This window comes from Saccoglossus kowalevskii, chromosome 1 (genome assembly GCF_978046115.1).
Source record: "Saccoglossus kowalevskii chromosome 1, keSacKowa6.1, whole genome shotgun sequence".
NCBI lineage: Eukaryota > Metazoa > Hemichordata > Enteropneusta > Harrimaniidae > Saccoglossus > Saccoglossus kowalevskii.
The window spans coordinates 29,788,068-29,810,947 of record NC_140641.1 but is presented as its reverse complement, the minus strand read 5'-3'; the positions used below and the strand labels follow the sequence as shown (position 1 = coordinate 29,810,947).

The window sequence follows — 22,880 nt, the reverse complement described above, 5'->3', positions numbered from 1 at the left end:
CCCGTTTCGACTTTGGCTTGCTTTTTTTTCTTAGTGCATGTTCTTTTTCACGTAAATGCGACCTCTCACCAATGTATTAAAACACTTTGAATTTATACTTTATGCGTGATTATATTTGGTCTACGCGAAACATTAATCTTTCTAAACATTTTCTGAGACCATGCATGATATATATTCACAAAATAATGCGATCTTATTTTATATTATGTTGATCTCTACGTCTTTCTGGATCGTTTTGTGATTTTATTCCAAAGCTCAGGCAAATAAAATAATGTGAACTATTATAGACTAGTTTCCTAGCTTTTGGCTAGGCCAAATTGGTTTAATTTTTCATTAGAACTTTGTGATCCTTTTAATTTCCCAGTTCTTTGTGTTCATTAATGGTCTTGACAATAAGTGTGAATTGCTGTGCGAGCCCACCGCACACGACCGCGGTAAACCGGGGTCATGGAATCTATGCATAAATTTGCATAAAATGCGGTCGACCGGCGAGTACCCACCACCACCGCGGTAATGACCGCGGTGCACCGCCCGTTTGATTTCCTACTCTTCCCTTAATCGAAATTGCCTATCATCAAATGTGGACAGCACATTAAGCATGGAAATGTCCCCGAAATACTTTCGCGTTTGTCGAATCCCACGCGATGTTTGACACGACTACGACGCTATGACCTTTGTTTGTCCTGTTTTTACGTTCGATTTCACGCATAACTAGTGATTCTCGCAGTGAACAGAAAATGGTCTATTGCATCACCAAAATAAACACAAATAGTTTGCTGCATTCTTGCTTGTCTTCTCTGAGCTTACCTGTTTCTCAAGGAATGTAGGTCCTGTCATGGTAGATGGGATGGTCATAAGATGACATCAATATCCAAGAGACGTTGTTGGCTAGATTTGAAACAATTCTCAAATATTGAGAATCTGTTGTATCTCAAATGATATAAATGCGCAAGAGACAATCTCCTGTTAATTGATTGGAGGAGGAGATAAAATGTTGTCCTTATCTTAGTGAATAAGTTCCCCTGATGTGGAATATAATTCCCTATTGCTGGTGACTTGGTGTGTTTTAAATGGTGAATATTTTCAGGACAATTCATGGTTTGTAATTCATCCTTGTTAGGTGGTCAAAATTTTCTTTTGATGACTAGAAAATGGTTAGCTGAAGCCAAGGACAAGAAAGCTAACTGCTGATCAGAAAGACATTACCGTAGATAAATTGAAATCAGGATTACTCTTAGTGTGGTGAACTCTTGCAATAAATTTCCTGGTTATATAACCCATGAAACTGGCAGCCTGGTTCTCTGAGTGCATTTTAGGATTCTATTACAGTAAATCGATCTGAATTGAGTGATACTAGTGTTGTTTGTCTGACTAATCAATGTAGTATGATCATGGTTTATTTCACTTCTGTACTTAAAGTGATACCATTCAACTGATACTTGATATGGCTTGAAATCTTAATTATCATACCCAGGAAAAATAATTTTTCCTGGTGCCTCTGTCAGATGTACAGATGAAGCAAGTCATGAAAATGGTCATGAATTATATTACCATACACATAAATTTGCCAGTAATTGCATAAAATCAAAAAGACAATAAAATAATAGAAAAACTGTTATTTTTAAGAAATAGACTGCTGAAACCCATCATGGATTGCCAATTTCTGTTGTATAAAAATATTCCAGCTGGTAACGTGTTTAATTGGTCATGTTAACAGAATTTCCCTGTCGCAGGAAAAACACTACATTGTCAGCGTCTCCATCATTGGTGACTTGAACAGTCATAATGCCATAAGGAATGGCAGAAAATAAATAATCAGTGATGATTGATAACACTACAAGTTGTGTACAGTCTTCGATCAAAGCAAAAGTTCTGGTTTAACTGGACCTGATTTGTATCCCATTAACTGAAAGAGTACAGTGTAGGATGGCCATGCCAGATCTACCGGACAGACAACATGGACATAACACCTCTATAGTCTTGGTGCACTGATAGTTGTTGCATCGGACAAAATGATCGTACAAATTCTCTCTGGGATAGAACACCAAAAACGGTCAACCACTTTCCGTACCCTGGATGAGTGTGCCACAGACTCAATGGGAAGGCTGATTCCACTGGCCTAGATTCATTCAGTAACCAATGCTTCTTTGGTAGAACCTAAGTTTTAGTTCGCAATTGCTTGTGTTTGAAAAAGCCTGGAGCCTAAATAGCGCATTTGAAAGATGGCCACACACAGTCTTGTCGTGTAGTCCCAAACATGGAGTATGATTTCTGTAGCAATGCAGTAAATGTATGTGTCAGTACTTGTATTTGAACATGGAATTAAGTCAGGAGACAAAATGACATTTATTGTCCAGAACTGTTGTCTGGCTCACAAAATACTCCAAAAAAAGACCTCCAGTTCCGAAAAGTCTTACACTAATGTTTTAAAGAAACCAATGATCTGGTGGTGAAGACTGAGAATATAACTTCACCATGAGGACAATATCCAAGAGACGTTGTTGGCTAGATTTGAAACTATTCTCAAATATTGAGAATCTGTTGTATCTCAAATGATATAAATGCGCAGGAGACAATCACCATGAGGACAATATATTGACAGAAACATGAAACAAAAACTTGAATCAGAGTGCCACACCTAATTTGATTGATTATCTTAAAAACAGTTGCTGTTTCAATGTCGCTATTTGGTCAATAGTATTTCACTAACCAGATACGGCAATACTGCACCACAGTAAAGTCAGCTGACATGGTAAAGATCGCATTGGTAGTGTTCTATACACTGGCCATCAGGTCCAAAAGTCGTAATTACTTATAACCTTTATTTTAAGCAAGTAATTCTAGCACTAACACTATAAAACAACTCGTAGGAAACTTTCAAGTACATAACTGGAGGTTAAATCATGAAGGAAATACCCATAATACTATGTCATGGGACAGTTGCCATGTGAGACTCAGTTTGGGAACAGTCACCACAATACTTGCTATCAAGTTGTATACTTCACATTGATTTATGATGACATGGTTTATTATTAGGTATACGAAGGTAATGGTCAATTGAATTTGGTAATCGCTAGAAATAGACCTTCATGTATTGTAACCAATTCTGCTATGTCCCAAAAAAAATGAGAACTGAATTTGTGAGAAAATTGGAAAAAGTATGCCATATCAAATGGCCTCAATAGCAATACAAACAGTATTAGTTAATATAGCTTGTGTAATCTTGATTTTGAGCAATATCAGGCTGAATAATAATTACATGTGTACGTGTTTGAGGTGATAGTATTATCATTACTAAAGGCACAAAATGGCTTTTTCCATTTTAAAATTACATGATTCATTCCAGTCAAAATATTATCAATCGCAGGATCTACCAGTATAAATTGTTGGTTTATTTTTGTGAGACAGATAAAGAATGTTATTTTATAATACTTGCCAAAATAGCTGAATTCATTGAATCAGATAATGCACATGTATCCATTTGGGGAATATGTACACAATTTATTCAATAAATTCTTATCTCTCTGACAGATGAGTGTTTCTATGCTCCAAATAAGTCGAATTTTAAGGGATTCAGTATATAATAAAACACACTTTTGTTTATTTATGCTTCTGTTTGTGTTGTTCTCACTACAATGTTGAAAAATGATAGGCATATTAACCGCATTTTTAGCATCCATACTCAGTTGAACCTTACTTATTGGAGCACTTTGCCTTGGACTGAATTACATTGAAGATAATTGATCCTATAATGTTATGGAAAATGGACAATAATATTTTCTATAATCCAGGATATATATAATATAATATAGATTTGATAGTATTGTCAATACAGTCACACTTATTAGTGTCTCCTTAAATGAAAGCATGATAAATATACAGCCATTAAATAAAATTGAATTTCTGTTTGTATTATAGTATTAGTTTATAGTTGTATTGATTTCAGCGTACATGTGTATACAAACAATGCTGCCTTGCCTGAAGGAAAATTAATTTTGCACCGCCTGGTAGCTTTCTTTGTCATAGAATAAGCTGTGTCAACAAAGAAGGCATACAATATGGTTCTGACAGTTATGTAGCGCGTTTCTCTCGTATTTTCTGAAAAGCGGCTGCAGTGGTTATTTATTGTTGCTACATTTTTCGTATCTTGACTGTTTTTGAATATCCAGAATTTCTATTCTTAAACTTTTGTTAAATTGGATGGCGAAAATAATAAGAGGCATTAAAGTCATTTGCCTTAAAGCCCAACAAGTTTCCCTTGGTGTCCTTCAAAAATCCCTATATGATCCATACTGTACACAATATGCTAAGGTAGTTTGGTTGAATTTAAAAAAAAAAAGTTGTTCCTGAGTCTGATTACTATTGTTGAATGTTCACAAATTAAATGTCTTGATGCTGCCACTCAAAGATGTCTTATAATCCAAATCTGAAATTCAGATATTTATAAATAAAAAACTGTTTCCCATATACTAGTATTACATAACATTATCATAATCTTTCAAAGGCAACCCGAATGTGCGTGTACTGTATACAGAACTTACTTTTTTAGCCCCGCTGTCGACTTGTCGAGCGGAGCTTATCATACGAGTGATTGTCCGGCGTTCGTGTCAATGTTTTACTTTTTCGACTTCTTCTTGAAAACTACAAGCCTGAATGCTTTGATACTTGGTGTATATGTACCTTGGGTAGACCTCTCTTAGGTTTGTTCATTTCATGATCATATCTTTAATTCTCTAATTTTGGTGAATATTTGTCATTTTTGGTAAAAAGTGATATTTTTGACTTCTTGTTAAAAACGACAAGTCTAATTGCTTTAATATTACAGTCAAACCTGTGTTAACGACCACCTGTGCAGTGCGACCACCTGCTCATAGCGACCATCTTAGTACAGTCCCATCGCAATTTACACGTTAAAGACACTGGGTATAGCGACCACCTGCCCAACGCGACCAGCGACCACCCTATTGTAGACTTATTCACACTTTAACCTTTGTATAACGACCACCAACATTTCCATCAGACTGTCTCAGCAAAAAGACAATAGCTACTTGCGAATCGCTAACAGGAAAGTGGCCATATGTTACGTTCAGATTACCGAGTACGCAATCTTTAGGGCTAATAGACAGGGGTGACCATTGCAACTTGGTTTGTGAAGTTGCGAAAAAGTAAAAAAAAGAAAGTTGAATATCATCTGAATGTAACGTTTGGAGACTGGAAAGATGTAAACAACAAATTAAAACAGTTTCATTCAAAGTTTGAAATGAAAAACTAGCTTGTTTCCGATCGGTACTACCCCCGGTATACTATCGATCCCCAGCCGGTCAGCGGCACTTCTGTGGACTGTCTCGCACATGGAAGAGCAAATTCCCCCCGTCTCGAAAACAAGAAAAATGAACCAGTTTTATTAAATGAGAGATGTTTTATTTATCTTGTCGACATGAAATATCCAAACAAAATAATAAAACATTCGTTTATTTCGTTTTCATCGCGGGATTGCAAAATCTGACCTATTTTGGCCGCCATGTTGTTTATTGTTGAAAACTGCAAGTCCAATTGCTTTGATATTAAATATATAGGTACTATATGTGGACCTCTCTCACATTTGTTCATTTTGTAATGATATTTTCAATTCTCTAATTTTGGTGAATATTTTTGTCATTTTTGGTAAAAAGTGATATTTTTGACTTCTTGTTAAAAACGACAAGTCTAATTGCTTTAATATTACATATATAGGTACTACATGTGGACCACTCTCAAATTTGTTCATTTCATGATGATGTCGTCTTCAATTTTCTAATTTTGATGAATATTTTTGTCATTTTTGGTAAAAAAAAGTATATTTTCTTGTTAAAAACCACAATCATTTATGGTGATATTTTTGAATTCTTGTTGAAAATATCAAGTCCCATTGCATTGATACTATGCATATTGTTCATTTTCTAATGATATCTTCTGTTCTTTAATTGAAATGTGCATTGCTAACAGCGGAGCTATCTCAGCCGAGAGGCTGCTTGTTAGCTCATATGAGTGATTGTCCGCCGCCTGTGTCAACTTTCTCAACTTTTCTTGAAAAGTACAATTCTTATTGCTTTGATACTTGGTGTATATGTACCATTTAGATTGTAAAAAACTGCAAGTCTGATTGCTTTGATACTATATATAGATATATAGATAGATATATATAGATATAGGTACCTCAGGTAGACCTCTCAGATTTGTTCATTTTGTGATGATATCTTTAATTCTCTAATTTTGGTGAATATTTATGTCCTTTTTGGTAAAAAGTGATATTTTCAAATTCTTGTTAAAAACCGCAAGGCTGATTGCTTTTATGTTATACATATAGGTACCTCAGGTAGATCTCTCAAATTTGTTCATTTTGTGATATCTTGTTGCTTGTTTCTATTCAAACACTAAAATATCTGCGTAAAACGGCATATGATTGATGACCAATGGTATGGTAGCCTCTATTTGATCACACACAGTAACCTAGCAACAAGAACCAAACTCTGTTATTGGTATATTTCATACCTGTCATGGGTCAGGGTATTCCACAAGTGATTTCAGGTGGTATAGAAACTTCAAGGCTAAAAACAATTCTCTATTTATTTTGCCAGGTGATGGGGGCATAGGAGTGACATCAATCTCAGTAACATCAATTGCTTCCAGTACTACACCACCGAAACGAAAAGACTCCACATCGAGTAATTCAGTGTGTCAAGTGTGTGGAGACAAGTCGTCAGGTTTTCATTACGGCGTACTTGCATGTGAAGGGTGTAAGGTAAGAATTGTTGTATTCTGAAACTCGCTTAATAACTTTTGGAACAAAATTTTTTCTGACAAATTAACTCTTTTCACACTCACAGCCGTATGATTGTGAAAAGGATTAGAGACTGCACAACAAAGCTCGCGAACCAGATTTTCAATTACGTAATCGGGCGCTTGTTGGGGATTAAAATTAGCGCCAAACCTGGAACCCTTAATGTTTAGCTTCATGTTCACACTTTGGTTCACAAATTTTGGTACGTCTAAAGCTACCTAAATAATGCTCACATCGAGGATCATGTTGCTAAAAAAACTTTTTACTATGGCCAAGCATGACACAGTTTAAAATTATAGCTTGCCTGTGTATGCGTAACCGACGGATCATGGCAGGGGAAAAAGCCATTGCAAAATTATCGATTTTCGGTTAAAACATTAAAGTAGACATTGTTTTGTTGAAGCTAAAAAAGTAAAAACAAATTCCTGAGTTTTCAAAATACACGATCAAGCATTTGTATCGGTCTGTTTTGATATATAGATGTGTTTCCCCTTTTATTTATTTACCTCTTTTTATATAACTGAAAATAAAAAAAATAAAAAACAGTGCACACACAAAAAATATTACTCACTCGCTGAGTCCAGGAGAAATAAAAAGTAGCGGGAAAAAGAGTTGGAAAACCGCCTGATAACTACAATAGAGATCTATTTCTGAAAACGGGACACATTAAATACAAATTTGTTGTCTGAGACTTCTCTCATATGCGAAGTTACAAATGTAGGACAAGTGTCACTAATAATCAATAATTACATAACATTGATACAAGCTGCTTTGTGATGGCTGGGAAAAAGGCCATTGTAAAATTATTGATGTTCGGTTAAAACATTAAAGTAGACATTTTTTGTTGAAGTTAAAAAAGTAAAAACAAATTCCAGAGTCTTCAAAATACACAATCAAGCATTTGTATCAGTCTGTATTGATATATAGATGCGTTTCCCCTTGGTTACATGCATACAATGAGACCCTGTAGTATAATAATATTAAGTTTTCGAAAGTTATTACATTTTATTTATTTACCTTTTTATATAACTGATAATAAAAAAATAAAAAAACAGTGCACACACAAAAAATATTACTCACTCGCTGAGTCCAGGAGAAATAAAAAAAGTAGTGGGAAAAAGAGTTGGACAACAGCCTGATAACTACAATAGAAATCTACTTAAATTTTAATTCACTAAAAAAAATACAAAGACATTTGTTTATTTGTCTATTAAACGTGCATCACATTTGTTGTATAGTAAATCATAACAATATTGCTCATTTTGACTATAGAAAGCAAGCTAATAAAATAAAGATTATTCATGTCTGTTAGATTGGCCTTCACAAGTTCATCAAATTCACATCTACCATTTTGACTTGTTAAAGGAGCAATGTTTCCTTGCTTGCTAGATAGGGGAGAAAAAGGATGCAGAGTAATAAAAAAAAAATTCTACAGGGAAAATAACGGGAAACAATAACATACAATGTGGAGAGCAAAAAATGATGCAATACCGAACTAAAGATCTGGTTTGAAGCTTAAGTGAAAAAGAAATATAAACTTGTTCTCTACATCTCCTTTCCTAAAGTCTTTAATGACCAACCCATAAAGATAATTAACTGACATTCAATTGCAAAATAAAGTAGGTACCGTTTATTTTCACTGACATTTAATTTTGCTATTTTAATGTTTTGTGCATATATTCACTGTGTTTTAATTTCACAAACTTTATTGATATTTTACATGTTCATGTAGATTTAATTTAGTGGATTTTACTTTTCAAAAATATATTAATATATTTATAGTATTCCCTACTTTACCCTTCAAAATCTCATTATGTGCTGCATTTTAAAAGGAATCACTGTGTTCATATTATGAAGTCATTTTTTAAAACTAGTTTATTGTTAAAAAATATAATGGCTAAACCTGTAAAAGTAGTGCCATGCCATGAATAATACTGTAAACAGTTGTATTTTTGCTGATATTTAATTTTCATGATTTGATGGTTTAAGAAATAACATAAGGACACATTTTTGTGAAAGCCACTGTCACCTCATGTTCTAATAATTCCAGCGGAAATTACACTGCTAGAAAATTCCACAATTTTCCCTAATTTGCGAAATTAAAATAGTTCATTGATTTAGTATTTTGTTGAATATATTAATAAAATATAACAGTGGTACTGGGGTCACAACAATTCTCGTGCAATCTCATTATGCTCTAGTCACTCGTGAATACCAAAATCGCAAGATTTTCCAACTCAAGGATGTAACAGTTGACTGTAAACTAGATTAAAGGTACTACTAGTACATAGTAAAAAAAGCATACTGGCGTAATTAGATGGAGTGTATACATCACCAGCTGTTATGTAGGTTTCAATATTGACTGAAGTAATTTGTCTGTTATTGACGTTCCACATCACAAAATTTAAAAAGAGTTAATGGGAATGTAAAATGTAGAAAGTTGTAATCCTGAGTAATCATTCAATATTACCAGATGTAGGAGAATACTAATGATGAAAGCGTGACATTGCTTTATAATTCATTACTAGATAACCATCAAATAAAATCATTATGACTTCGAACAATTTTTCCAACAGAGGCACAAACTGAGATCATATTGAACTTATAACAACAACAGTTTGGTTTCTCAGATTGTCAAAAAAGTATTCTACTATGTCTGTTTTTTAAGGTTATAATTAAATTTGCCAGTTTCACGGCGACTGGCACATTTCTTAATGAGACAGTTAGTAAAATATTAGTATTCCAGTATTTGGTTTTTATTTGTGACGGTTGTCAAGAGTAATTTTGAAGATTTTGATCATGTGGTTAACTTAAAATTAGAATGAAATGGTTTTGTCTGTATAACAGGGTGCAGTCTTCTTCCCAGGCAACTTTGAGTATGCTGTTTTACGGGACCTTTGAAGAATTTGGATTTATAGTGTGAATTTCTAACTTTTCTAACAAAAAATCTGTAAACAGTTTAATTTCTAACACTTTAGGCATTTTCACAATATGATTTGATGATGTTTGTAGGGTCAAATTTACAAGAAAGTCGCTGTGAATGTCTTTAGGATACTAGTGAAGCTACAAAATTCAGTCTCGCATATTTGTGTGAAAAAAATATATACAATAAAATTACGAAAATATCACAATTGTTGCATATTTACTACTTGATAGAGGCATTAAGGTGCTCGGTTCAGTAGGCAATACAGTGCTCGGTGGAGTCGGCAGTCCGGCGCTCGGTGGAGTCGGCAGTCCGGCGCTCGGTGGAGTCGGCAGTACAGCGATAGAGTCGGGGTGGGTACGGGCTCGGTAGAGACAGCAGTCTGTTGGATGAGTGCTCATGCTTTTTCAAATTTCTCAAATTATATCATAAAAGCAATCAATGTAATGGTTATATTTTCATTTCTCCCACTAATTAACTTCACCTTTCTTTCACAATGCATTACTGGCAATGATGAATTGTACTTTGAATTATTATTCCAACATTGAACAAAGCAAGCTACATATTGTGAGTGAAGCCAGCAACACATTGTTTAGTTGATTTTGAAGGACATTAGTTTATTGGAAAAAGTATTTATAGCAAAAAGGTGAAGGCCAGCTTGGTTTTTAAGTCAGTTTACAAGACCTGCCCTTGAACTAAAAACAGGCCTAGCGAAAATCCTAACATCTTAGATGTCCTTGAAAATGAAGTCTTGCTTCATAATTTGATCCATTTATGTGATATATTTGGTGTTGAGTTTTTGAGTTGTATAATTTGCGCTATCAAAACAATACTGTTGGGTGTAATTAATTTCCCTCCGTCCAGGTATATCATTTTTATTAATTTTTTTTTTTTAATTTCGAACCAAATGGACTAAGTAATTCCCTTGTAGCATTGATAAACATAAAAATTATGAAAAGTTAATTTTGTGGTAAATTACAAAATTGACTAAATAAAAAATAATTTCTCCTGTACAGTTGAGACACAAAACACACAATAAAATGTGATGCTGCCAGCGGTATAAAAATGCAGAAGAACAAAAGCTCATCCATTCATTTCTATCCCCAATATCAGCGTTTGAAATTTAAGAATTAATGATATGGCAAGACCTTCACCCTTACCCTGTACTATGTGGCACCTTTTTATACATGCAGCTTTCGAGCAAAGTTCACCTAAAGTTTAATCAAACCAAGGTTGACATTTCAATGTTACCTTGAGCTTGTCCATGTATTGAGAACTAGACTACCAGTAGTGTAGTTGTTCCATGCTTTCTATATTTATGTTAACCTGAACCCTTCTATTGAGAAAAATCCAATTACACATCTAATATAGGTTAAATATTGGCTGAATACATGAATCCATAGACGGGGAGGGAAAATTGTTTTTAGGGAAAGAAAAGAAAATTTTTTAATGAATATTTCATTAATACAATGTATCTTTTGAAAACGCAAACCACAAGTTGGTTTATAATGGTTACACATGATGAAAGAAAATAAATACTAAAATATATAACTATAAACATAGTTTTGTTTTTTGTTCATTATCACCAAGATATTTTAATCTCATCAAAAGTATATATTCAGATGATTCAGTGCTTTTTTGTTTTGTAATAATTGCAGTTGACTATAGTTTGCATCACTGTCCTTAAAATGGTACTACTACGTAGAAAAGCAGACCTGTCAGCCATTCTTCACTTTTGGGTAATTGTGTGTAAATAAACAACATTATACCTTCTTTTATATTCTCCTATGCATGTGGTCTGTGGTAAATCAACTTATAATAAATATCACATGAGTGGCAATTGTCCTTGTGCAGTCGCACATCCTGGTAATTCAGGGGATATAAATTTATTATCTATGAGAACTTCTCAATTATTCTCTTCAAAGAATGCAAAAGTTCAAAAACAGTTAAATATGGTGACAATTAGACATTATGCCTATAATAAATATAAAAATGTTAACTGATATTGCTCATAGATATGGGTTAAGCGCCGCATTGTTAGAAGTGGCAACGATGCAACTGAAACAAAGAACAAAAATTGTTTAAATTTGCATGTATGCTTGACAATAACTGTGGTTCATTAATTCCAAGCTAGGATGTGAATTGTAAACCTACTGATGGTGTAACAATCACAGTCCAGTTACAGTTGTACACTACTGTTTGTATTCCTCGCTCGGATGTGGATTCTGTAAACTCTGTCTGGACCTACTGCTGGTGGTGGTGTAGCAACCACAATAACAATAATACAGTTTACACTACTGTTTGTATTTAGCGATTTTCCTTGACTCGAGAAATGTATGAAACTTGAAATTAATGTGGTTTCCCGTGTTGATAATAATTACTATATATTGTTGGGTTTATTATCTATTTTGTAATGTCTTATTTGTCCACTTTTTCTCTTGAATTCTCCGCAGAAATCAAATTTTCAATAATTAATTTTGTTTTTCAGGGTTTTTTCCGTCGTAGCAGTAAAAGTGGTAAAGAATATACATGTCGTCATGGAAATGGTCAGTGTATGATCGGCAGAGTTAATCGTAACCGATGTCAGTTTTGTCGCTACAAGAAATGTTTAGAAGTTGGCATGTCCAGAGAAGGTAATACGCCTATCATTTTCTGGTCATATTTGTAAACTCTGTCTGATGTTGATCTTTCCTCTCCAGGTTGTTCGTTTTATGAAAAGTTCAGTTGTTATACATGTAGCACCTAAAACGATACAATTTATCCTACTGTAAGAAGTACTATCTGCATTTGTTACAAAACGTATCTACACTTATTCAAACTATCAAATTTTCCCTTTCTTTGTGACCAATATTGATGTGTTCAGTTATTGATGTTCCATTCAAACACTTTCACTTGTTTCCATTGAACAAAAAGCGGTATAGTGCATGAAGAAAATGCAATCCCGTCACTGTAAACTTTCTAGCAGCGTGAACAAATTTTCGTTATTTTTTGGGGCTGCTATCTCATCAACTTATTACTATAAGTAAAAAAAAGATGTATAATAATAAGATTAGAGAATACCGCAAAGTATACACTCAGGTAGTATGGGATCACATCAACAACCACTATGTGTAGGTCAATACAGTCGCCGTACTGCTATTAAATACTCTATAATATAAAAGCTGTAATTCTGGACAAATTATGAAATTGTGGGGCAACCAAAATTTCATTGAGGTTGCGTCTAAAAATTGAGTCTCTGAAATCATCAAAGACATGTACATTTTCTGCCATTTTGTTGGATTCTTAAACAAATTTTGGGGATAATTAATGGAAACACATTTTTGTTATAGCTGTCCGGGTCGGGAGGATGCCAGCTTCACGACCAAATAGACCTAGACCCAAAGTTGAGAAACAGTCAAGTCTTGGTGATGCATCCGATTCTGAAAGTAGTGAAGGTAGTAAAACAGATTCACAGAAGACTATCAACGGACAAGAAAAAACACCTGAGGAGGTTGCCGAGCAACTATTAAAAGCAAAACAGGCGGAGATGTATGAATTAGTTAGTGTGGTGTCATACGCGTATCAAGTTACCTGTCTTTATAACAGTAAAAATGCACCAAGTCTCAGGGATTCATTAATTGTGAGTTATTTTTGTTCTCCATTTGAATTTTTTTTGTTCCATGTCTCTTGAAATTAAACCCTCTTACTGAATTGGCTCCTACAAGAAGTGCGCAGAAACCAACAATTGCTGGTGCATGCTGGATTATTAAATTATGGTACATTTTCACAAGACATGCATACACACTTGTCATTACCCAAGAGGATGTGCTACTAAAAGAGCAATTATATTACTGTTAATCTCGACATGTTGGGAAATGTGAATTTGCAATGGGAAATTGCAATCATGTTACTGTTGATCTCGACATGTTGGGAAATGTGAATTTGTATGTGTTTTGCCTAAAATCATCAAAGAAATAATGGTACATGTAATGCTGCACCAAATGTAAAAACACATTATGGAATTCAATAGTTAAGGGTGGTAGTTTTAAAGGGCGTGGTCGTCACGCATGCAAGAGATATATAGGTCTCGTACAAACAAAGATGGTGACTTTGGCTGTTGCTCAGATTAATGAGTACCAACAGAGATGTTACCAAGCTTAAATTAGGTATTTTTAGGTGATTGGAAGATATCGAAACAGTCACCGGCAGTAATTAGTGCAAGTCGCTCCTCAAACCTCATTCTTGTGATTTCCTTTAGAAGAGCGCATTGGATTGTGGGAAAATCAATGTTTATCAACACAACTGTCACACATGCGCGGCACGGCGACTACCACCCTTTAAAAATATGGTAACCGAGGAAATCATGCACTAATCTTGATGTACATGAAGTGTACTTGCCATTAGTGGCAAACTGATTTGTGCTCAAGATGTTTATAACATGTGGTCTTGCACCCGAAAAAATGTAATTCTACAATTAAAATATTTCAACATACAACATATTTTTGATGTCTGTTCATTTAAATTGTTGATGTATTTATTAAAGTTTACAATCGTTATATTTTCACTGTTACAGAATGATGCCACATCACCTACCTCAAATAGCAACGAGTTAATGCCAATCAGTTCAACAGACTCGTCAAGTCTCACCTCACCTCTAACTTCCAATCCCACAACGACAGACCAAAATTGGATAAAACTAGCAGAACTGATGACATCAGCAATAAGGGGCCAAGTAGAGTTTGCCAAGGCTGTGCCTGGTTACCGTAATTTATCTCAGGAAGACCAACTCATCCTCCTTAAAGGAAGTTTCTTTGAAATTTGGCTGCTTAGAATGGTAGCATTCTATCAGTCGGATAAAGCGATAGACTCTCTTGAAAACGGAAATGCTTCTGTTTGGAACCAGTTGACAGGAATGTTGGACCAGGAATTGAACGTTCCCTTATCACAGTTTGTAGATTCATTCAGTCAATTGCCAATGGTAGAAACGGAAACGGCATTGTTTGCTGGACTGGTACTCACAAGTAAAGGTAAATCTATAATTCCATCTTTGTCTTTCCAAAAATTAATAACTTGTATATAATTCCAAAATCACATTTGTTGTATATTAAATCGTCAAAATATTACTGTAAAACATGTTGAAAAAACGACATGCAATTTTAGCAAATCTCTCTTGTCATTGATATCCTATTTTCACCTGCCAAAACAAATGTGCAATTATCACCCCCATGAAAACAAAGTAAAACTATTAAGTGTAACTAGGAAGCGCCCCAGATTATTACGTTCCGGATTACTGTATACAAATCTCCAAGCTTTGGTCATTTTGAATTTATAATGTCATTAGCAACATCTTGAATTAGCGAGTCAGTTTTCTCGCTAAAAAGACATGTTTTACAGTACTTATTTTGACCATAGAAACATTTATGTAAGCGCAAGTGTTGTTAGTAGAGGAAATTCTGTGTGTGCAGTTCACTTGAAGATACTGTATTTTTTCTAGTAGTAGCATAACTCTAAATATGTACAAAAATTGCAGGCAGGATCATTATAATATGATTTGCTATGACCATTATCACGTATGCACTCCTGATAGACCAAATATGGTACGTGTTTCTATACATTGTGCTGTTTTCAATGGATGAAATGGAGATTTTCTAGTCAGCAATGTAACATTTTCACAAGTTTTTTTTGTGTGTTTGTGTTTTTTTTCAGATCGTTTAGGATTAGTGAACATCGCCACTGTGGAGCGAATGCAAGCAAAGTTTGCAGAAGCTTTGAAAGTCCAGCTAGAAGGAAATCATCCACAAGAAGCCAGTACACTGTTTAACATTCTTCTTAGCAAAGTGCAAGAGTTGCATGCATTAACTGGTAAACATAAAGAGTATGTTCAACGTAATCATTTGTTATGGCCATGTGCTCAACTACCAGCATTGTATGCAGAAATGATGGACTTGGCCATAAACAGTGAAGGTTAAAACATTCACAAATGAACTGATGTTATCTCTCATTTTTATGCTTACAACCCCCTACCTCAATGTGGCATAGTCTCATGAATGACACACTTTCAATGTGTTAAAGCCAAACCATTTTATGGAGAGGGGTGGTGAAGATGTATGGGTCCACAAAAACTAACCTCACCGGCGGTTAACTCACTGGCGTGTTGCATTGTGGTATTTTCACATGGACCTGACTCGCAAAACAATACTGCATTTTAGTTGACCCCCACTTCTTAAGTTTTTTTTTTTTTTTGCTTGCCATACTTACTCTTGTATGCATGTTGATTTTGGTTTTTATTTAATATGGAATAATTATCAAAGATACTTTCAAAATTGGAAGTACATCATGTCATGAACCATTTTAAAAAAATATATATATATAAATATTAGGGTGTGTCTGTTTTGTATTATACCCATATGCATTGTGGGATTGAAATGTATTATGGGATATAACCTAGAAAGCTGCCATGACCCTGCAGCATTTAATAAAAGTGCCTTTCAGTCCTGATTAAAACCTAGAGATATACAACTGCCATAATGCTCTGTTACTGGCAGTTGTACACTGCCACCACCAACACCTACCCACACTCACCCATGTTCAAATAATGTCATCATATGCTAACTTGCTCATCTCCTGTACTTTGCATATATGTACAAGGTTGATTTGTGTCAGCTGTCACCTTTGAATCCTTGACTATTGCAACATGTGTGTCCAGGAACTGGAAACAATTAGCAGATTTGAAACACTAGACTAGTTTTGAGGTCTCTAATTGCTTATTGAAATAAGCTTTGTGTCATGTTAGGAGGTGATTTCATGGCCAGTTGTCATGTTTGTTAATGCCATGTTTGTTTTCAGTTACCCTGACTGTTACCCATCTAAAATGTCCAGGAATGTACACGTACTAAGATGACAAATAATTGTCAATGTCCATGATTGAAAAATTTCAGTTCTTGTATTTAAAGCCATTTCAAACCTGGATACCAAACAAAACTTGTTCAATACAGAACAAAAAATTGTGTAATAAAATCTTGGCATATGAAATCAACTATTTCGTGTACCCACAAGGTAGCCTTGTATCAATATAACTCTAGACAATATATTAAATAAAAACAGTACTCCTTAATATAATCAGTACTAGATAATGTGCTGAGCAAATTTGGTCTAGTTTACATGCATATTACACTTATTGCGATTTTGATTTATTTAAGAACGTAAAAATCACTAACGATAGTTTATACAGAGTTTGATCAGCTTGTTAGGCCACCCTAAGTTGTGCATGATGTACTTAGTAATATTATTACGCATCCCATGCAAATGCATGTCATTCAATTCATAAACTCTCTGATACCTCGAGTTGTATCATAACATTTAATAATTTTCAGGTTTAATTAAAGAATTCAGGTGCATGCAACACTAAAGTGTATAATCAATATTTCACCACATAATTTGTGGTTTCATTCGTTTGACAGTCAGTTTTGTCTCTATTACGCTCAAGTAATATGGTAAACTAACTAGCCTAAGGATGACTAAGTATATTCTGAAAGCTGAAAATAGTATAAATTGTTTCAATTGTTGCAAAATTGATGAATTATTGCATTTGCAAAGAAATAATTTTGCATATTACTAGAAATTTGTGTTTTCACGGACTCGTGAAAATTTATCTTAAATTTGTACTGAATATAATCATGAATCATGACAAGTAATTGAGATTCTGTTGAGTAAATAAGATATATGATTGGTCAAAAATGAGGTAATTAAGTGTTGATGATTATAATCCTTTGAAAGTCAAAGTAAATCTTTCACAAAATGAATATTTTTCCAGATTTTTTCAAAATTTGATCAAGGGCCAAAGAAGAATTATGTCCATTTGTTCCAAAGTTAACAAAACAATTACAGAATAATATATAAAAATGTGCAAAGATGCACCAACATTTTGTAGGGAAAAACACATGGCATTCAAAGGGTTTAATCTGTTTGTCATTTTAGATATGATGTACCACACTGAAGTACATTTCATAAATTCAGCCCACCACTGTACAATTGATGTGATAATTATATTTAATAATATTCTGTGTTTTCAAATCCTAATCTGCTGCAAAATATCATGTATCAATCTTTTTTCTCCATGAAAAGTTTACCAATATTTGTGTACATTAATTTGTTTTTACTGATGTTTTCTCTGCCATAGCCAACCCAAAACCCATTCAGGATATACAAAGGATTATGGGTAATTTCCAGCCAGTTTTTTTTGGGGGGGGGGCAATGGGAACAAAGTTCTTTGTGAAGTATTTTAATGTACTTGCCCCACTATCTCTCTTTCACATTGGTGCTTATTCAGACATGACCACAATAAAACAGTTTTGAACAATGTGTAAATTGAAGTGCTGTGTCACTTGTAACAGTTTAAAAGTACAGTTTATAAATTTATCAGGGACTACCGTAGTCAGTTGCAAATGTATTTTTATAAATCCCAGTACTGAAGTTGATAATAACATTCAAATTTAATTGAAAACAATATTTTTACTTGAAATGCAATAAAAAAAAAAACTACTTGGGTATCAGTGTACTTTAAATATATATTAAATATCACAGATTTTCAGCGCAGAATTACAAAAAAACTTAGGCATAATGTGTTCATGACAAACAATTTTTTTCAAACTAGAAAGCAATCAGACAAAAATACATGTGTAGGTAACAGAAACACGTCTCGTCCATCATATTTTTGTTTTTTATGCATTTATTTGGCTACTTTTTTAAATACTGAGGTGTCTGACTTGGAAGATGTAACTGGCAATCTTGTTTGTTGCTGTGTTGAGGCTAAAATTGGACTTCTCACTTGTAAAACTTCTGAATTGCCTTGATCACCACTTTCTGAAATAGTTGGCGTTTATTTGAGGTTTAGGGAACAGTCATTCAAAACATTCTAACGCGAGAGAATTTCACAAAAATTCATAATCTCTTTCTAAAATGACTCCATTCCTTGGTTAGACAAAACTGACGCTTAGTCTTGATATTTTTCAAAACAGTTGATACTTGTAATTTTCATGCTCGTATGTTTAGTTATTGTAAATTTATCTTTGTTGTACTTGACTCATTTTGACTGCTGTTGACAGTAAATATTTGTTCTCATTGAAAATCAAATGTAAGAATTTAGAAATAATGCTTCAAATTAATAAAACTGAAACAGTTACATTTGACATCTTCTGATTATGACATATTTGATAAAAATCGTATATTAAATATGCTACATCTCACTGTAACGTCTTATGTCTTCCCTAACCTTTCTGAATGCCTTCTACAAAATTTGGGTACAACATTTTGCACACTTCTATTTTTTTTTTTTTTAAATTCTGTTGGATCAAAATTTGGGTACAACATTTTGCACACTTCTATTTTTTTTTTTTTAAATTCTGTTGGATCAAAAAACAATTTCCAATTAATTATACATCAGTAATGAACAATTTATGTGGCTTTATTTTGTGGAAGGTGACAAAAGTTGACGTTAAACAGTTAAAATGTTACCGAATTCAGAACATAAAGTTTTAGGGACAGGCAATTCAGAACACCAGTTGATGTGGTTCAGTTGTCGTGGTTCAGTTGTCATGGCATTGCATAATATATATGATGATTTCTTCATTAAGACCATAAAAAGTTGTGCACGTGTTTTACTCAATTCTATTCAGTTTTTTTGTACAGTCAAATTTTCTTTGTGAATGTAAAATTTGTTCTATTGTAACCTACCGAAAATGTGTTACTTTGTTTGTAAAAACAATAGATTAAAACAGTTCATAATGACCACCAGAGGATGCTATTTGATGAAACATTGGCTTACTTGTATATTTTTTTTATTATCTTTCATATATTACTCAGGGATTTTAAAAAATAGTTAACCCTCGCCAATTTGTCAAGCAACATAACCTTCTTTTCTTCCGTAATAATCAATTGAATAGCAATATTACTCCTTTTCTGATCTACCGGTTGATTATTTATCTCCTTCAGTACACATGTAAATAGATTTTCAATATTTGTCATAGATATTTTTTTTATTTTATTATTAATTTGCATGAATAGAAATATTCGCTGTAGTGCGTGATATTGCTGATTCATGTTATAGAACTTAGACGTTAAATGTAGGAAAATAAATGTAATCTTTTGAATGCCAAAATCAAGTATATCACCTTTTTCAAAATAAACCTCTAGAAATGTTGTCAACCATGTTGAATCAGACGTGTAGCCAATGAGAAATTGGTCCAACAAAACATTATAGAAAAATTAACATGTGAAATGAAATCAGTAGGAAATTTATAGCAATTTGATGTGTTCGAAATTGTCCCATGTGATATACTGTGAAATACTTTATTTTCGCTGAAAAGGCTTTTTGGGCGTTTTACTTAGAATTTATTTTCACTGATTTTTGATGAGATTAATGTAAAATATAGGGAAAAAAAATGTATATTCACCAGATTTTATTTTCACAGAATCATCCCTTCAGCGAAAATAAAGTATTCTACAGTATACAGCACATCAAATTTGTTGCACTTTATTTATCTTATCTGATTCAAACTTATTTCTATTTAAGACTGTTTTGAGGTGGATTACATTGAGATATAACAGCTGTAACTTTAGATATGGTAGAAGCCTACTCATAAGTACCCATCATTTTGCCATAAATTGTACTTGCAAAAGAATACTATTTCATGGTGCTATGGGACACTCGTGCGATTTTACATAATAAACCAATGTCATAAATTATGGGTAGGTTTCTACCTTAACCAGAATATCTTTTATGTACAGCTCAACTTTATTCACTTGATCTTGTCTAGTCCAAAGTTAGCTCTGTTTGGGACAATATTGTAGGTTTGCTTTTTGCCATATAATTTTGTGATTTTTTGTATTCAACTCAAACCTTGTTTCCTTGGAAACCATTTTGCTCATTAATATTGATGATCACATTGTGATAGCAAAAATGTTGTTAATCTGATTGCCAAACTAGACTAAATCTTTCATTACACTACCAGTATGTAATATGTTGCCAAAATGAGTGAACCCAGCGTCAAAGGTCATGCATAAATATGTATGTACTAACTTCTAAGTGTCTTTGTTCTGATCAGTACGAATGAAAGTACTGATAGTAAGAAGAAAAATATTCTGTACTCGTATTCGTTTTAGAATTGACAAAAATTGTATTGATTTAGAATATTTTTTTTTTAACATTTACTTCATTTTTGTAGTATAAATCATTTCTTGCATCCAGGTGCATCATGGTATTGATTTCTGTATTGTATGTTTTAGATATTAAATCCTTTTCATATCTATAATTTAATTCATTGCAGTGCTGTATGACAGTACAAGTACAAGTGGCAAATTTGGGAAACATAATTTTATCTATAAGACCCCCCCCCCCCCCCCCCCCAAAAAAAAAAATTGTTTCTTGTCGCTAACTCAATCAGAAACAAAATTATTGCCGGAGGGGGGGGGGGTCTTTGCATTGTTGATACCCTTAGCCTGGACAAAAAGCTTTTTCTCAGGACAATATGAACTATATTGTAGAACTGGAAATTTTCAAGATGTATACATTAGCTGGGCATAAGAACAATCATTAATTGCCTTATTAAGATATTCAATGAATGATGACACTAAAATAAATCAATCAAAACTAATAATGATTTGATTAGCGAGATGCTGGCTGAAAACTTGTCCAAAAAATGAGTTATTGTTAGCATGTCGGTGTTAGCGTAGCACAAGACAGTTGGCATTCAGTACAGTGTGCAAAAGCAATATTTTATGAATGCCTCTTCATTATTAGTGTGTACAAAATTGTTATCTCTATTTAACAACAATATTTAATACAATAAATAATGCCTGAACAATAAAATTCACCTGTACTGATGTTAAATATAGCATCCTCGATATAATAAAATAAAGGAATTGTTATACCAAGGACCTAAAAGTTGTTTTCATGCTAACTGTTTATCCATGAAAAATGGATGAATAGTCCCTATTCATACAGTATATGTTGTATTGTCGCGTACAAAAAATTAGTGGGATAAAGAAAAGTACAGTTGGTTAGATTGCCATGGATAAAACCAATACTTTGCACAGGGTTTTGTAAAGCAACATTTTGTATTTACAAGGACAAGTCAATGCTTACAAATCACTGACATTCCCACCAAACCTCCATCTAAAGAGTCAGTGTAATTTGTACTCTTACAATAATTATTTCTTGGAAACCTTGATATACAAGACTTCCGCAGTTATTATTCAATGCGTAACTGATATTTTACCGGTGATTGAATGAAGGACTGATTGAATCTTATGATTTTTTACCTCTTTGCATGGCTAAGAGTTCATGCAGTGCATTCATCATTAAAACAAATAATATTTTCATCTGGTAGTATCTTTGTGGCACATTGTGAAAAGCCATTATGTAACGCATACCAGAAAAGTACAATTCAAATTGTTTGTATTTTGTAAAACTACCAATGTCGCGTATTAAAATTCATGTACATGCCTATGGGAAATTTTATTTCACCATGTGTTGTGTAATTTTTGACATTTCTAAAATCTTGTATGTACCTGTATTGATCATTTTATGTCTGAGAATTGTAACTCAAAAGTTTGTCATGACACAATTGGTTCATGTAGTAGTTTTATTATTAATTTTAAGTGGTGGCTTTGTACTAAGTTTTTGTTTTCATACGGGTATACTGTATATTTCCACGTAAGAAGTGGAAAACTTATTTAGTAAAAAAAAAAAAGCATGTTTTTAAGTTGTCTCTAGATGCTGTTGATTGAATATGTTGAATTTCATATAAAAACTAAAGATGAATAAAAAGCAAATTTGAGAGGAAGTTTAAGTTATTTATTTACCTTAGAGTTCTACTGCCTTTTCCTCATTTTGGAAGTCTTATTCTATAAAAGTTGAATGCTTGTATCACCTGATTCAAAATGCCAAATAAATTGTGCAGCGAAGCACCCAATTGGAGTCTTAGTTACCCTGTCAGTATGGGGGGTGGGTGTAAAAATGCTGGTTAGATTTCAATGAAACTTGGCACATTGGTGCTCTGAGACGATGCAGACCTGATTAGTTTTGGATTAAAATTGAAGCATACTAATTACCTTATTCACAAAATGTGCATAATCCTCTCAAATTTCAATGAAATTCGG

At 33.5% G+C, this 22,880-nt stretch overlaps 1 protein-coding gene across 1 annotated transcript in view; it reads left to right on the top strand.

Moving 5' to 3' along the window:
- Nucleotides 1-22,564, top strand: part of LOC102808996 (nuclear receptor subfamily 1 group D member 2-like) — a 41,713-nt gene extending 19,149 nt beyond the window's left edge. The window contains exons 2-6 of the mRNA XM_085497567.1: nucleotides 6,618-6,781; nucleotides 12,232-12,376; nucleotides 13,073-13,362; nucleotides 14,296-14,749; nucleotides 15,429-22,564. Coding sequence (XP_085353693.1) covers nucleotides 6,618-6,781; nucleotides 12,232-12,376; nucleotides 13,073-13,362; nucleotides 14,296-14,749; nucleotides 15,429-15,691 — 1,316 coding nt within the window. The 3' untranslated portion in view covers nucleotides 15,692-22,564. The remainder of the gene's footprint in view (nucleotides 1-6,617; nucleotides 6,782-12,231; nucleotides 12,377-13,072; nucleotides 13,363-14,295; nucleotides 14,750-15,428) is intronic.
- Nucleotides 22,565-22,880: the final 316 nt, after the last annotated feature.